Source organism: Gasterosteus aculeatus, chromosome 17, assembly GCF_964276395.1.
Source record: "Gasterosteus aculeatus chromosome 17, fGasAcu3.hap1.1, whole genome shotgun sequence".
NCBI lineage: Eukaryota > Metazoa > Chordata > Actinopteri > Perciformes > Gasterosteidae > Gasterosteus > Gasterosteus aculeatus.
The window spans coordinates 3,497,360-3,511,365 of NC_135705.1; the positions used below are offsets into that span (position 1 = coordinate 3,497,360).

Consider the following 14,006-nt stretch of genomic DNA (forward strand, 5'->3'; position numbering starts at 1 on the left):
GCTAAGTATTACAAGGTTCCTTGATGGTTGGTTCTTTTCTCACTAGGGAAGGTTATTCTGCACAGGGCACGAAAAAGAACAATAGACAATGTAAAAAAAGAAAGTCAGGGGGCAAAGAATGCAGCTGATTGTATCAGCGATCATTCCAGTCCGCAAAATGAATCAACCACATTGTACTCTTCTAGTCACCTTCCAAGTCCAAACGAAAGATACGATAAGAGATAATATTCCTTTATTAGTCCCACAATGGGAAAATTCACAGGAATTGCACAGTGCACAACAGACACAAAACAGCACGTTTGTAACTTGCATGGCCTTAATAGAATGAAATAAGACTAAAAAACAAGCAAAATATTCTTCGCATACTTCATATCATATGGAGACAATGTTTATTCCACTCTATTACATAAATAATGTACACATATTAATAGTATAGTGGCATGAGGTATTTACAGTTGATAAAAAAAGTCATTATAAAAAGTGCTTTTCATTGGTGGATGCTGATTTTAGTCACGATGCTTTTAAATGTTCCATTATCTGCCAATCGAAAGGCAACAAAATTGGCACAAGTTGTCTTCTGTCCCGCCGTGGACTCGGGGAGGCACCGCTACGGTATCTCCGTCTTGTTTTTAATAAATGTCCACTGTTCCATTGGCAGAGCTGGCGTCGACAAGAAATGAAGAAAAATACGGATTAGTTTGAGCTTCAGTCACTCGGTGGTGCAGAAAAAAGAAGGGAAACAGCACACGATTGATTTCACCTTCATAGTATTTGAAAAAAGGACGTTAGCTTATTTCAGAGACGTAAATGAACAGTCCCCTAATATATACTTTGTTTGTTTTATAGTCCTTGATAGCAGTAAGTAAGTGACAGGTACCTTGGTCAGGCAGGCAATATGGATTTTGGAACTGTAATAACTCCGGCTTCAGGTCTTCTCGGGTGTCATATGAGCTATGATGTCATCAAATAAGGAATTTGCGTCAGAATTGTTGAGTTATGTTATTTTTATGTTAAACGGTATTAGTTCACCTTATGGCGTGTTAGTGTTAGTCTTTAACATTAATCATCATTATCATTATTATCCTTTTAATGATTTGTATTTAACATTGGCTCAATGAAATGCGTGAAGCATGCGCATGATTATATGTGGTTGGAAGGTAAAGGAAGCTTCTGTCTGAGCGTATCGGTTGATCGTAAAGTAACTTTGTTCAGATCACATGAATGTCATGAATGAAACTGTAACTTCAAACAACATTTACTTTGGCCTGTATCCCTCACATTTTACTGATTCATTGAAGACATCCGGATTCCTTTACGCATGAACAGAATTTTATTTCTGACGCTGAATATTTTTATTAAAGGATTTCCTGTTGACTTCCATTATTCATCAGCCCATTCTAGATGCCCTCAAACACACACAAAGCAAAAGCTAAAGTACTGCAGAGTTAAAGCTCCTAGCAGATGTCAGTGCATGCCGTATTTCTTCAGAAATACGTGCTGATATTGTTGTGGGGGGGGGATAAGACAATACGTTACTGTGCAAACAGCAGAAAAGGCAAAGGGAGTTTAAATTATAATCAGGGAGGACGAATGCATTAGAAAGATTGAAACATTGAATCTCACCCTTTTCTCTTCAGAAGAAACTTGTGTAAACAGAGTGCAAAGATACACCCAACTGGAAAGAAAAAAAGGAAAAGAGATTTATTGAATTTGGCATTTCCAACGCAAAACATAGCGTGAGTGGAATGTGCAGTGCATTACCTAATGAGACGCATATGACACTGATTATAACAGGCGTATAACCTGAAAGACACAAGCAAAAGTTAAATGCAAAGGATAAGAAATGACACCATGTTAACATCTTGGTGGAACTGATGCTCCGTAACTCACCAATATCCTTGTGAGTATCCACAGCCCCCCCGTGCTCTTCTGCAAGGATAAAACTGTATCATTAGTGTGTAAATTATTCAAACTGGACAACATGAAGGCCAAGCATGATCAACGCATTCGAGATGGTCCGAATGTGTTGATCCGCCTCATTTACAGCTTTAAAGCCATCGTGTGAAAGGTTTATGTTGCTTTCGCCTTATTTTCTTTGGAGGGATCAAACATTGATATATTAACTGGCACAGGGACTGAGGGAGGGAGACATGTCTGCAAATATTAACTGGCAGTTCAACTTGCTCAACAAAGTAAAGCCATTATTATCCGTGGTGCAAAATATAATAATTACAAACCAAACTGAGTATTTAATTGTAGGGTTAAAGAAATGGTTTGACATGTTGGATTAAAACAATCTGATTGCTTTCTGGTGCAGTAAATTAGAGTATGTACACCAGAAGAAGCTAGTTGGATTGGTTACTTTAGATTAGCACAAAGTAAAGAACAGTTTGGCCTTTAAAAGACCCACACGAGACCCTTTGAAAACTCACCAATTTGAATATTGCTTGTTTTCAAGCGTAAGGTGTAAAAAAAAAAAAAAACCTTGTTATGAAGGTTTTGTGTGGAATTTGATGTTGTCTGTGAGCAGGAACTTCTTGGGAATCTTTGCTGGTTGCCTAGCAACTCCTCAGAGCAAAGAATAGCCATGCCCATTACCCACAGACTAAATGGCAATTGTTATTTTTACACTTCAGTTCCTCCAGACCGCTGCAAGAGAGCAAATGCACCTTTTTCCCCAAATATATATCCGCTGTAATATTCACTGTTCAATTATTTTCCCAAAAGGACCCGTAGTGAATCTCATGTTTGACCAACAGATCCAGGGCGTTAGCTGCAGTGAAGTGGTTTAAAACAATAACGGGAATGAGTTCTTTTTCTCATTTCTGCCTCTTTGGATTTACTCCAATGTACTTTCATCGTCCTTTCCAGGCGGCTCTAATCGCGAGGGCAGACACAACGCTTACGACTCGCCATCGCCTTTAGAGGAGCAAGTGGTACTACACGGCAGGAGGGGGCGGGGCTAGCTGCTTAGCATGCTCGCTTCGCGGGCCGTAGCGTCTGCGAACCTCTTCACATTCTGTTGATGCCGTTCCATGAAAGATGGCCGTACATTATCCACTGACACGACCAGGCCCCAAATAACAAACCTAATTGTAATCAGACTGAGGGCGTCTTCGGGAAGCACCTGCTCACCGGAGGCCCCGTAAAAATAAGGTAACGACTCGAGGAAAACCTTTTCATTTAGCTACTCGGTACCTTGAAGTGAAGACGATGTCGTTGGCGTCTCAGTGGTCGTTGTGGCTTCGCTCCCAACTGTCAACATGCCTCTGACACCTTTAAACGCAGCGATCAGAGCGACACTTAATACGCATAAAGTGATTTGCAGAGCCGAGCAGCAATTTCTTGCGAAGCATGCGGCATGCACGGCGTGCGCGCAATCCACTCACGTGTTGTGCCTAAAAGCTTCTCAACTGAGGAACGCACAGACGGCCTTGTTTGGAGAATCTTTTCCGTACCTGGCTTTGAAGGTGAGACTGTTCGTGTGGCGCTGGTGGTTTTATCTGTGAGCGAGGCAGGCGATTCTGTACTTGGGGACACTTCTGTGGGAAATCATCAGCAGTGTCAAATCTGTCCACGACCTTCATTCACTGGTAAGTAAGTATATATGTATATAACCTATGAATGTATATACCTTGTGGAGGTGTAGATGTTGGTGATGCCGTAGCTGTTGTAATTCTTTCTTCTGTTCTCACACCTGAGAACAGAAGAGACAGCCATTTATGAGATGATTATGAGTGATGGAACATGCATACATACATATATATTATATATACATATATATAGTAGTTAACATGCAGGATGTAGCAATGACACCCTTTTTGTTTAACCATCCACAGAAAGTTACAAACTAATCTGATCAAATCCACAAGGACAGGATGCTCTTTGGGTCAATTCCCCGTCAAGCTGTTATTAGTGTGTCATCCCGTCTCTGCTGCAGGACAAACTCTCCCAGCTGCACGTGCCCGACTCCACCTGCAAGTGGATCACTGACTTCCCGCCTGACAGGAAGCGGCGCGTGAAGCCGGGGAAACATGTCTCAGCAGCGGCTCCCCCCAAAGGCTGCGTTCTTTCCTCTCTGCTCTTCTCCCTGTACACCAACAGCTGCACCTCCAACCCGTGGCTGAAGTTTGCGGATGACACCACCCTCATTGGACTGATCTCTGGTGGGGATGAGTCCGCCTACAGGTGAGAGCCTGACCATCTGGTGTCGGGGGTGCAGCCAGAACAACCTGGAGCTCAACGCTCTAAAGACAGTGGTGGATTTCCTCCTCCATCACCGCCTGGTACGCTGCAGCCACAGCCGAGGGCAAGCTGCAGAGTGTCATCCGCTCTGCAGAGAGGCTGATCGGCTGCCGATCTGTTGTCCCTCCAGGACTTGTTCGCTTCCAGAACCCTGAAGCGAGCTAAAAAGATCGTAGCCGACCCCTCTCACCCCAGACAAAAACTGTTTGTGCCACTTCCATCTGGCAGGAAGCTGAGGTCCATCAGGACTAAGACTTCCCGCCACACGAACAGCTTCTTCCCGTCGGCAGTCAGGCTCATCAACAGAGGACGGTCCCTCACTGACTGACTCGGACTTTCCGCCGGTCACTTTCACTTGTCACTTTCTGTTCGCTGGTGCACTTTATTTTTAACTTCGTTAATTTTTTATGTTGTTTTGTGGTCCACTGTCCTGCTGTCATGCACCAACCGCCAAGAAAAACTCCATGTATGTCTGACATATTATGGTAATAAATGTTTCTTGGATTCCTGGTGCTGATTCCTGATTATAAACTCTGGAGAGGTATGAAGGCTGTGTTGTCGATGCTCATGGACACTGTGGAAACACCTGTATTACCTGTACAGTAAATCATATTTCAATGTCCTTGAACACACCGAACTGGATAATTGAAAACCGTTTTTTCCGACCCGACTGGGCTGGACAGATGCTCGCCTGCACACCGCTCGGGTCCTGCCCGAGGTTTCCACTCTTTATAGATGATTTTTTGCCCATGTCTCTGCTTATTGGGGTTGTTTTGGTCTCTACACAGTACTGATTACTTCTGTTTGGATTTGAAGCTAATTAAAGTACATACCTATTTTAAACAATGGGTTTGAATATGCGTATCTACCTGTGCGGTCGAGCACATGGTTGGAGGGTGCTTACCTTTGCACGAGGGAGCCGGAGAATCGTATTCACCGTCTTCGCCGCACATAATGCTGCTGTTCCCGATGAGGGTGTATCCTTGCTTGCAGACGTACTCTATGACCTCTCCATATTTTGGCTCGTCTTGAGAATCCCTTGAGATTCTGCCATCGGGGACTTCCGGAGGTGCATCGCATGAAACGACTGAGGATACAAAGAGGTGCCAAATAGCTTTGGTTGTAGGAGCAGTTGTTGTGTCTTCTGCTTCGACCGTCTTTAAAACACAACATAAGAGACACTTACTGTTACACTTGGCGGACCCACTCCAGCCCGTCGCATAGCACTGTTTGTAGCTGGATCCACTGAGCTGGAATCTGTGGAAAAACGGGGGAAAATAAAGCAGGACTGCTTGTTACAACGGAAAGTTGATCTCCACTTCCAAAGTGCATTCTTTAAGAGCGAAGTGGAGAACCTTGTATTAACCATGACCTCAGTTTTGGCAGAAGAAAAGCCTCATTTCTTATCAGTGAAACCATAACGTAAGACTTTATTGTGACGGCTTAGATTTGTCTCCCTGTGCACTATAGCGGCTGTTTTCATTGGCGAATCCACCTCGACTTCTACGTCTACTGACTGTTTTCCCGCAGCTCTGCCTGGACGGCAGTGCAGCAAAAGGAGATGCTTCGTAAATGACATGACTATGTCCTGAGAAAGCAGCTATATGGGAAATATATTCTGTCCTTTTATATTCCTACTCACCCTTTATCGCAGAATACTCTTATTACATTGCCAAACAGGGTACCAGTGCTGAGGTCGAAGAGCATATTGGGCCTAGATTCAGGGAAACCACAGTCCTTCTCTGTAATACAAACACAAACCACAGAACTTTAGGGAAGGAGGCATCGACCCCACGATGGCAGAATTAAGCTGGTTGGTTGTCTGATGAAGGGGCGAGTGATGGAAGCAGGTAGGACTCACTTTTGCAGATGAGGTCTGATTCACTCCAATTCTTTTGAGCGCAGGTTATTTTCCCGGAGCCGCTTTCCACAACGTACCCATTGGCACACTCAAAGTACACTTCAACGCCCTCTGAGAATGTATTCAAAAGGAGCGATTGGTCGGTCAAGACGGTGTTTTCTTTTGCCTCGGGTTTTGAACATTCGGCTGGAGAAAAGAGGAGAAAAAGAAGCAACGTCAACCGTCAAATATATCGGTTTCAATTCACCTGGAATTCTGTAATGTGGGGAAATAAGTAAATATAAAAAGTAAATATCAGAGTTACGTCATAGTCATTCATAAAATGATTCAATGTGACTAAATTCCTCGGTAAGTATACTAATTAAAAATACTTAAAATACATAAAAGATAAGTCTTTATTATTATTTGAGTCATTGATAAAAGGGTTTTAATCCATCAATTCTGGAGTAAAAGTGCTTATTAAAGGGGTTCTAATCCCTCCGCAGTTATCTATGTTGCAAATCCAAATGGATTTTTCCATTTAGATTCCACTCATCAATAATTTGTTGCGAACATATCAGAATATTCGTATATTCTAAGAATAGGTTCTCAATAATCTGATGCATTTCACACCACAGCCCACATTGGCAACTTCATACTTAATGAAAGTGTCTTATCTCTGACCAACCCCCACAAACTATTTCTGAACTATTCGGGGAGGAGAGATTAATGTCTTCACAGTTCACCTCATGCTCCTTGAATATCGCTCCGGAGACGGGACCACATGTCCCAGATAGTCTCTGTTGTATTCACCCACAACTTCTATTAAAGATCACAACGTATACAATCGCAAACATTTTTGTAAATCTCAATGATAAAGTATGACACACTATTTGTAAGTTTTAAAAAACGGTGTTACTTTCTGGAGCATAATTTAGAAAACACACGACTTAACAGTAAGAAACGCTTATAATAGGCATAACAATCAAGCCGGCTGTTTGAGCTGGAACTCCCATGTGACTTGTGTAAATTGATAATATGATCTTATTAGAGGTTAAACTGACCTGCTGCCTTCACGGCCAAGAGGATTAGTAGCAACAGAGACGCGACCCTCCGCTGTGCACACGTGTCCAGTAGAACCTCCATGCCGGGCTGCGGGAGGAGACCGAAGACCCTGAAGTCCAGACTCAAGTTCCAGGTTCCAAGTTCTCCGGAGGAGGAAGAGACGCGATCTGTTCCTCTGCCGGTCACCAGTGATCCTCCCCTGAACGCATCACTCGGCTATTATCTACTCAAGTTAACGGCACTGCAGGAAATGAGAGAATCGCGGCCCTTCAAAATAAAAGCGGACTCCGCCCAACATGTAGATTATTTAATCCTAACTAACAGATTTATGATCAAACGCAGGCTACCAGTAATTCTAGGTCATCTTGCATTCCCGTAGGGTACATTGGACTTTAGTCTTGTACCATTAAAAAGAAAGAATTTAAATAAATACGTCTTATTCTGAAAAGGCTAAGCAGGAAGCTTTCGCATGCTAAAGGTCGTCTTAGGCTGAACTCCCTCCCATAAGAGGCCGACGTCTCCCCAAAAGTGTAGCAACTCCAAACTGTATGTAGGTGTGTCCTGGAAAAAGTGTGTATTCCCTCTGAGGGGGAATCCTTACTTCATTCTACTTCGTGTATTCTCACCAAGGCAACAGTGTACACATACTATACTTTTCAATCGTTGCAACCCAAGTATGTGCTTTTTATTAATAACAACTAATCAAATCGCTCAAACAAAAGAACGAGAAACCAGTCTGGGATGGATGACACAGAGCCTGGACCACCTGGACCACCGGGGGCCAAGACCTGCTGGCCAAGTCAGGCAGCAACATAGAAACACAAGTTACAGACAGACAACAGCAAATAAGACAAGTGGAAAGAAACTAAAAGTTTGAGCGACGTTGCCGGGTTAAAAAAAAAAAACCAAAACATTTTTGGGAACCAGCCTCAATTTTCTTCATTTTAGTAAAAGCAGGAAGTGGAATCAATTATTTTGGTTTTAAATCTTTCTGCAACATATTCCATGATGAGCGTGACAAGAAGCATAAAGAAGACCGCAAAGAACTTTCTGAGGTTGGGATTATTGATTTACATTCCACAGTTCCCTTCAGTAAAAAAGGGGCTTTGCTCACTTGCCTCACACACTTGGCTCAATTCCAGTGAGTTCACTCCACCGCCCAATGTTAGCCACACCAGTGCATGGACATCTGCCCGGGCCCCGTCCTCCACCCCTACTTGCCTAAGAAACACATGTTACATAGAAAAAATGGCTGCAACGTTTACAAAGTGGTGGAGCAGAATGTGCTATTGCTAGTTGTTTTTTCCACATATAATCCCTGTAAAGTGGGATACACAGAGAGGCCGGGAGGTCTAACTGGCCAATAAGAAGTGAGCAAAACGGCGTGTTTCACAGCAAGGCCCTTTGAGAAGAGCTGCGGCATGGCCTTCTTATCTCTGCAAACACCTTGTCCAAGAGAACGATTACGACACCTCCCTTCTCCAGTAAGCAGTGTGTAAAGACTGCACCTGTTTCTCTTCACGTCTGATAAAGAGGAAAAAGAAAAAACCAAGCTGCCACGCAGACAGTTAACATCTGTCCACAGCTGCATAGCTCACCTGCTCTCACACTCTTGGCGCCTTGGAGGATGTGAGGAAAAGGGGAGCAGGGTCAAAAGCCCTTTCACTCCACTCGTAGTTTGTATCATCACACACATCTCAGCGACGGGATGGATGGAATCAAAGGCCGTGGTTGGGCAGAACGTTTTTCCCCACTGGCACATGACGTTTACGTCCCCCCCCTGCTGCGAGACAAGACGGTTCCATCGAGTCGAGGCCCGTCCTTCACATCTTTGATCGGTGCATGCACTTCTTTAAGATGAGCGCTAGACGCTTTGCTGTAAATCGTGACATCTAGTGGCGCAAAGTGGGAACGGCATAAAAACCCAAAAGCTCTGACGAATGAAGGCAGGATCTTCAATATGCAAGAAGTACGTGAACTGTGATTATGCGTAGCGGTTTATGCTAAATCATGCAGAAACACAAGATTATTATACAGAGCGACAACCTCAAGCCGTTTAACATTTTGACATTGCCCACAAGTGCTGCACCTGTTTGAAACATAAAAAATATGCCTTTTATGTCATTGTGAATGAAAAAAAGTGCATAATTGCTGGTTATGGTGAATGTAGCTTTGCTTTGAAATAGTCGGTAACACCCAGTTCCACACATCATTTCATTCCACCTTCCTGATGTAGAGCATCAAATTTCAGTCGCTCTTAAGCACTTCCAGCCATCCTCCCACCACGCGCCATTAACAGTCTTCTACGGCCGTATAATGCCTCAAGAACCGGGCCGCCCTCGTTCCAACCGGGGGGTCAAAAGAGATGCTACTCACAGCATTTCAAAGTGCATTGGTTTACTCAAACAGCTTCAGTGTTTTTGCAGTTACACCCGTTTCTAATCCATACAGTCACATGTGTCAGCTTTATCTTGTGTTCTGACACGGCCCCCCCCGCCCGAGACTCATGGCTGCCTTTGAAAGATGGATTTTTAATGGTGGTGACGTATGCACGGCACACCGTAGCTTCCACCAAGCTTTCTCCTGTAATTGAAAAAGCCTCGTCTTCGTGCAGTGAGCCTCGGCTCTGCAGAGGAAAGCAGTCGGCTACCATGACAACAGGAAATCTGCCATAGTAACAGTGTCTTACGCCGCGTTGTCAAATGGGAGGACAGTATTGTTGCATCCAGTGAGAAATAAATAAATCTAAATATGACACCTAAGTGATTAAGCTCTATATCTATTAAGCTGAATTATAGAATACAAATAGAATGGCATCGTTCCAATGCAAAGTGGCTGTTTTATTTTCAGTACAAGAACTACCCAGGAAAGTGTATTCCTGTCGGGCCCGGAGAGGAGGCACCGACCGATTACCGATGCGGATTCCGGCCCCATGCAGTCGACATGTCTTTGATGGACTTTGAGGAAGTTGGGGCCGTTGCTACGAGGCATCCGGTCCTCGTGTGTTCTTAAACCCGGCACAAAGTCAAAACACAGTGCGGAGGGTTGCCCCCTGTCATCAACTCTGTCCCCGATTGTCATGGACAGGATCTCAAGGCGCAGCCGAGGGGGGAGAGGGTGAGAGTGTTTCGTCTGGGGGGAGGGGGGGGGTTGCGTTTCTGCTCTTTGCAGATGATGTTGTTCTGTTGGCTCCAATCGGGCCGCGACCTTCACGATGCCATGCAGCCACTAGACGAGGTTGAAGAGGTCGGCAAGAGCGCCAGTGTGTGAGAGTGTTGGATTGGGCCCAGCGGTGGGAGCGAGTAACCGCCCCAATTGAAGGGGGGTGGGGGGGGGCAGGCATCTCAGGGCCTGGTTAAGGGTATCTGATCTGGAACCCCCAATCCCCGGCAAGAGCTGGAAAATGCGAGGAAAGGGACATGGTGGAGAACAATGGATCGATGGATGGAAAAGGTCCAGAGGATGTTTTCAGTAAAACTTTATTTTTCAGTGCATGAACGGAACACCATGTCAAGGTCATAGTCTATCCTTTTCAATTCATTTTTAAATATTTTCTCTTTCTTTACATAAAAAAATAATGGAGCCATTTAATATACCTCTATTTTTTCTCCCCGAAAGAGCACTCAGCAAGTATTTATAAAGGTGCTGTACAATGTACAAACATTTACATCTAATGTTCCTACAGAATGTAGAAGATACCACGAGGATTGTTTTTTGTCTAATGAAGCGATGCAAGGCCACAGTATGATACAGAGAGAAAATAAAACCAAATAAAACCAAAACAACAGAAACGTGGTCAAAATAAAAGCATAACGGAGAACAACAGTGCAGGGGTCAAACAATAAAAAAAGGGCATTATTTGACTCACCAGAGTCAGCTGCCTGTTCCTGACAGTCAAGGTTGGATTTACTCATTCAACTATTGCACAAAAACCCCCGACGCATCGGCTCACAGCGTATCCTCGAGTATATTGTGACCCTGAAACCTCCCGTATACAATCACAAGCTCTTATCACAGTCAACCACAGACATTAACCATCTTCTGACCGCCGCTTTGGCCACACGTTTGCTACTGTACTGTGTTCCCTGAGCTCATCTGAATATCTCTTGATCTCGTCGATTGTATCAACAGGTGTGTTGAATATATTCTACTTTTCTCTGATTTTACAGCATATTAAAACACTCGATGAAACAGTAAAATTGCTTTGAACACACTGTTTTTTCTTCGGACACCAGCTTAAAGACACTAAAAGAAAGTAAGAAGTTGGGATCTCTGTATGCCGCCACATCGCTCTCTAAGCTCCATTATCCTTCAAGCTACGCTGATAATTATACAGTAGGAATGACATACACATACAAACCCTCATTTCTCTTTTCCCAGTACACGGCAAATGTAAAACCATCAAGGACACTCAGAACTTGCACATCGTGACGTAAATCAGCCTAAAATAATATATATTTTTCTTCCTTTTTTTGAAAAACTGAAATAGGTTTAGAAAATCACAATAACGATATTAACAAAATTTCATTGGTAGCAGGTCGGCATCACAAATGGGCTTTCTGTTATGCTACAAGGGCAGATGCAGTGCAATGGAATTTCAATAGATATTTAAAAGTTAGAGTCTGCAAAACATGACACATTCAAATATGTATATATATATATATATTTGTATATATATATATTATATCACCATGAGACACATTTTGAGCGATTGCAAACATTTGGTACAGCGGTTTGCACGTTACTTTTACGTTTCATGAACTACAAGATCCATGGTAATTCCTACCACTGCGATACAGAGGTGAAAGATCGGATAACATGGGCAAAATCTTTAAAGTCTCTATCAAAATGTGGAATGGCTTGGTACAGCTACATGTACACACATTAATGTTTCATCTCAATAAATTACACACTGGTTGGTTATCATACACATAGTAAACAAGATCTCAAACCACAAGTTTCTGGTCTTTCTAATGGAGCAGTTTGTACGGAGGAGAGTCATGTCTATAATCGTAAAACAGTCTGGAGTCCCCGGGCAAAGTGAATGCTTGCTGGATTGTATTAGAAATCTGCCTGGTGTTGAGAATGAGAACTAAGAAAGGAGAAAAAAGGGGGGATCGTCGTCGGTGACGCGCGGAACACGTGCGGTAAAACAAACAGAAAGACCGACTGCATGCAGTTGAGCAGACTTCTATTTAAAAAGAAAAAGAGAGTCAAAATATGCCACGATGAGGCGGAAAGCCAAATCAAACCCGAGGTGACCGTCACACTCGGGGGTTTACTACGGGCGAGAGGCCTTTCTTTGCATATGGGTCGTTGCATTGCGATGGGTGAAGCGCCGTCGGCCATTGTGGTTCCACTAAAGGCTCCCAGGATTGGCACACGTATGTATGTATATATTCGCATCTCAGGACGCCTCCTTGCGGGGGAAAAAAGGCCCCCCCCCCCGGGCGCGCCGCACTCGCTCCAAGTCCCACGTCCGGGAGGCTGGAGCGAGCGGGCAAGGCGGAGGGGAGCTGCTACATGCCCGTGTCAGAAGACCCAAAGACGAACGCCGCGGACACGGGCCAAAGGTAACGAAAGCGGAGCCGCGTCGCACTCTTCTGTTTCATGGAAGCACTCGGGGGAAAAAAAACAATTTGCTCAGGGTGCTGTTGAATATTCACAATGTTCTACCACGAGGGGTGACGCAGGACCTCTTCCTTGGAGAGGATTCTGGCCGAGCTGGGCACCTTCCAGGGGCCGGGGTTAATAGGTCCCTTTGGGCTCTGCGATGTGTCTTCTCGGCCCCTGACATCTTTGCAGGAAGAGTATGTGTCTTCTCTTCCTTTCGCCTCCCTTGGCAAAACTACGGAACCTCTTCTACTCCACATTTCTTTAAAAAACAACAGAGATTCTCTTTTTTTGATGGTTTCTTTACCGGTGCTTCGGCCTTCTGTTGATTCACACTTCCCGTTAGCGTCTCTCTGCCCCGAGTCTTTACCTGCAGCTTTCTCGGCCTCTCCGCCTGCAGGCCGCTGGCACCCGAGGGTTTGAGACCTTCCTTCCACCCTCCTTTTGAAGCTTTCGTGCTCCCGGACAGGCCTCCCCTGCTCCACCCTCCCTGCCAACTCCCGTCCTTGTGAATATCTCCTGATCTCAAGATTCCCCCCTTTGCCGTTTCTCTTTTCGTGATCCAAATTCTCGCTGCTGGCAGAGACTTTCAATCTCCTCTGAGGGCCTTGTTGATGCTCCGCCAGCTGCAGGGTGGAAGCCGCTCGCCGTCCAGCTGGAAGAGACTTCCTGGGGCTGGCGGGTCCTGTTTTGGTCTGCGTCCGAGACGTCCCGGTCCCGCTCTGTGGCTCTTCCCGTGCCGGACTATCGGCCTTCTTGGGCCTGCGATGTTGCTCTTTGGATTGAGGAAATGTCTCCCCTGTTTTCTTTGGGCTGCTTAGCTCTCGGGGGTCTCTCAAGGGCCTGGTCCTCTTGGAGAAGTTCACGTGCTCGAGGGAGGCGGGAGAGCGCGTTTCTACCTCCCGCCTCTCCTGCACCGAGCCTAAACCCCTGCTGCTGCGCTGCCTGACGCCCTTCGCGGAGATGTTGCTGCAGCTGTGGGAATGTTTCAGTTTGCTGGAGGAGGGAGAGGGAGCGAAGATGGAAGCCCCGGTTGCATGTGGAGGGGACAGTGGTGATGTATCGGAGAAAAACACTTCTCCCATGTGGCCTGTGGGTGAAATGAGTTTTCCATCACGTCGACCTGTTGGAGAAGCACACATTTTACACGGAGACGCCAAACGGGCACACGGATATTTAGAGACAACCAAAAGAAAAGAACAAGGAGACTCGGAGGGAGAGAAAGAGACACGTTAAAGCGAAA

General features: G+C 45.0%; 2 protein-coding genes across 13 annotated transcripts in view; both read right to left on the reverse strand.

Moving 5' to 3' along the window:
• Positions 1–215: 215 nt before the first annotated feature.
• On the reverse strand, positions 216–7,375 carry LOC120835698 (complement decay-accelerating factor, GPI-anchored). 11 transcript variants are annotated; one of them, XM_078092837.1, is made up of 13 exons: positions 7,150–7,359; positions 6,107–6,292; positions 5,888–5,987; positions 5,432–5,502; positions 5,150–5,332; positions 3,635–3,685; positions 3,459–3,542; positions 3,199–3,276; positions 1,891–1,929; positions 1,762–1,803; positions 1,624–1,675; positions 878–951; positions 216–660 (listed from the first exon to the last, which is right to left on the reverse strand). In XM_078092837.1, exons 1-13 carry the CDS (start codon positions 7,229–7,231, stop codon positions 608–610), a joined length of 1,095 nt encoding a protein of 364 aa, XP_077948963.1. In that variant the 5' UTR covers positions 7,232–7,359; the 3' UTR covers positions 216–607. The 11 variants fall into 11 exon arrangements, with proteins under 11 accessions (XP_077948963.1, XP_077948959.1, XP_077948962.1 ...); XM_078092833.1 differs by having other exon boundaries at positions 3,390–3,542; XM_078092836.1 differs by having other exon boundaries at positions 3,635–3,697; positions 7,150–7,358.
• Positions 7,376–10,613: 3,238 nt separating this feature from the next.
• magi3b (membrane associated guanylate kinase, WW and PDZ domain containing 3b) overlaps positions 10,614–14,006 on the reverse strand; it is an 88,046-nt gene continuing 84,653 nt past the window's right edge. For both annotated transcript variants that reach the window (XM_040204821.2, XM_040204822.2), the window contains one exon: positions 10,614–13,886. In XM_040204821.2, the coding sequence (XP_040060755.2) occupies positions 12,823–13,886 (1,064 nt within the window). In that variant the 3' untranslated portion in view covers positions 10,614–12,822. The remainder of the gene's footprint in view (positions 13,887–14,006) is intronic.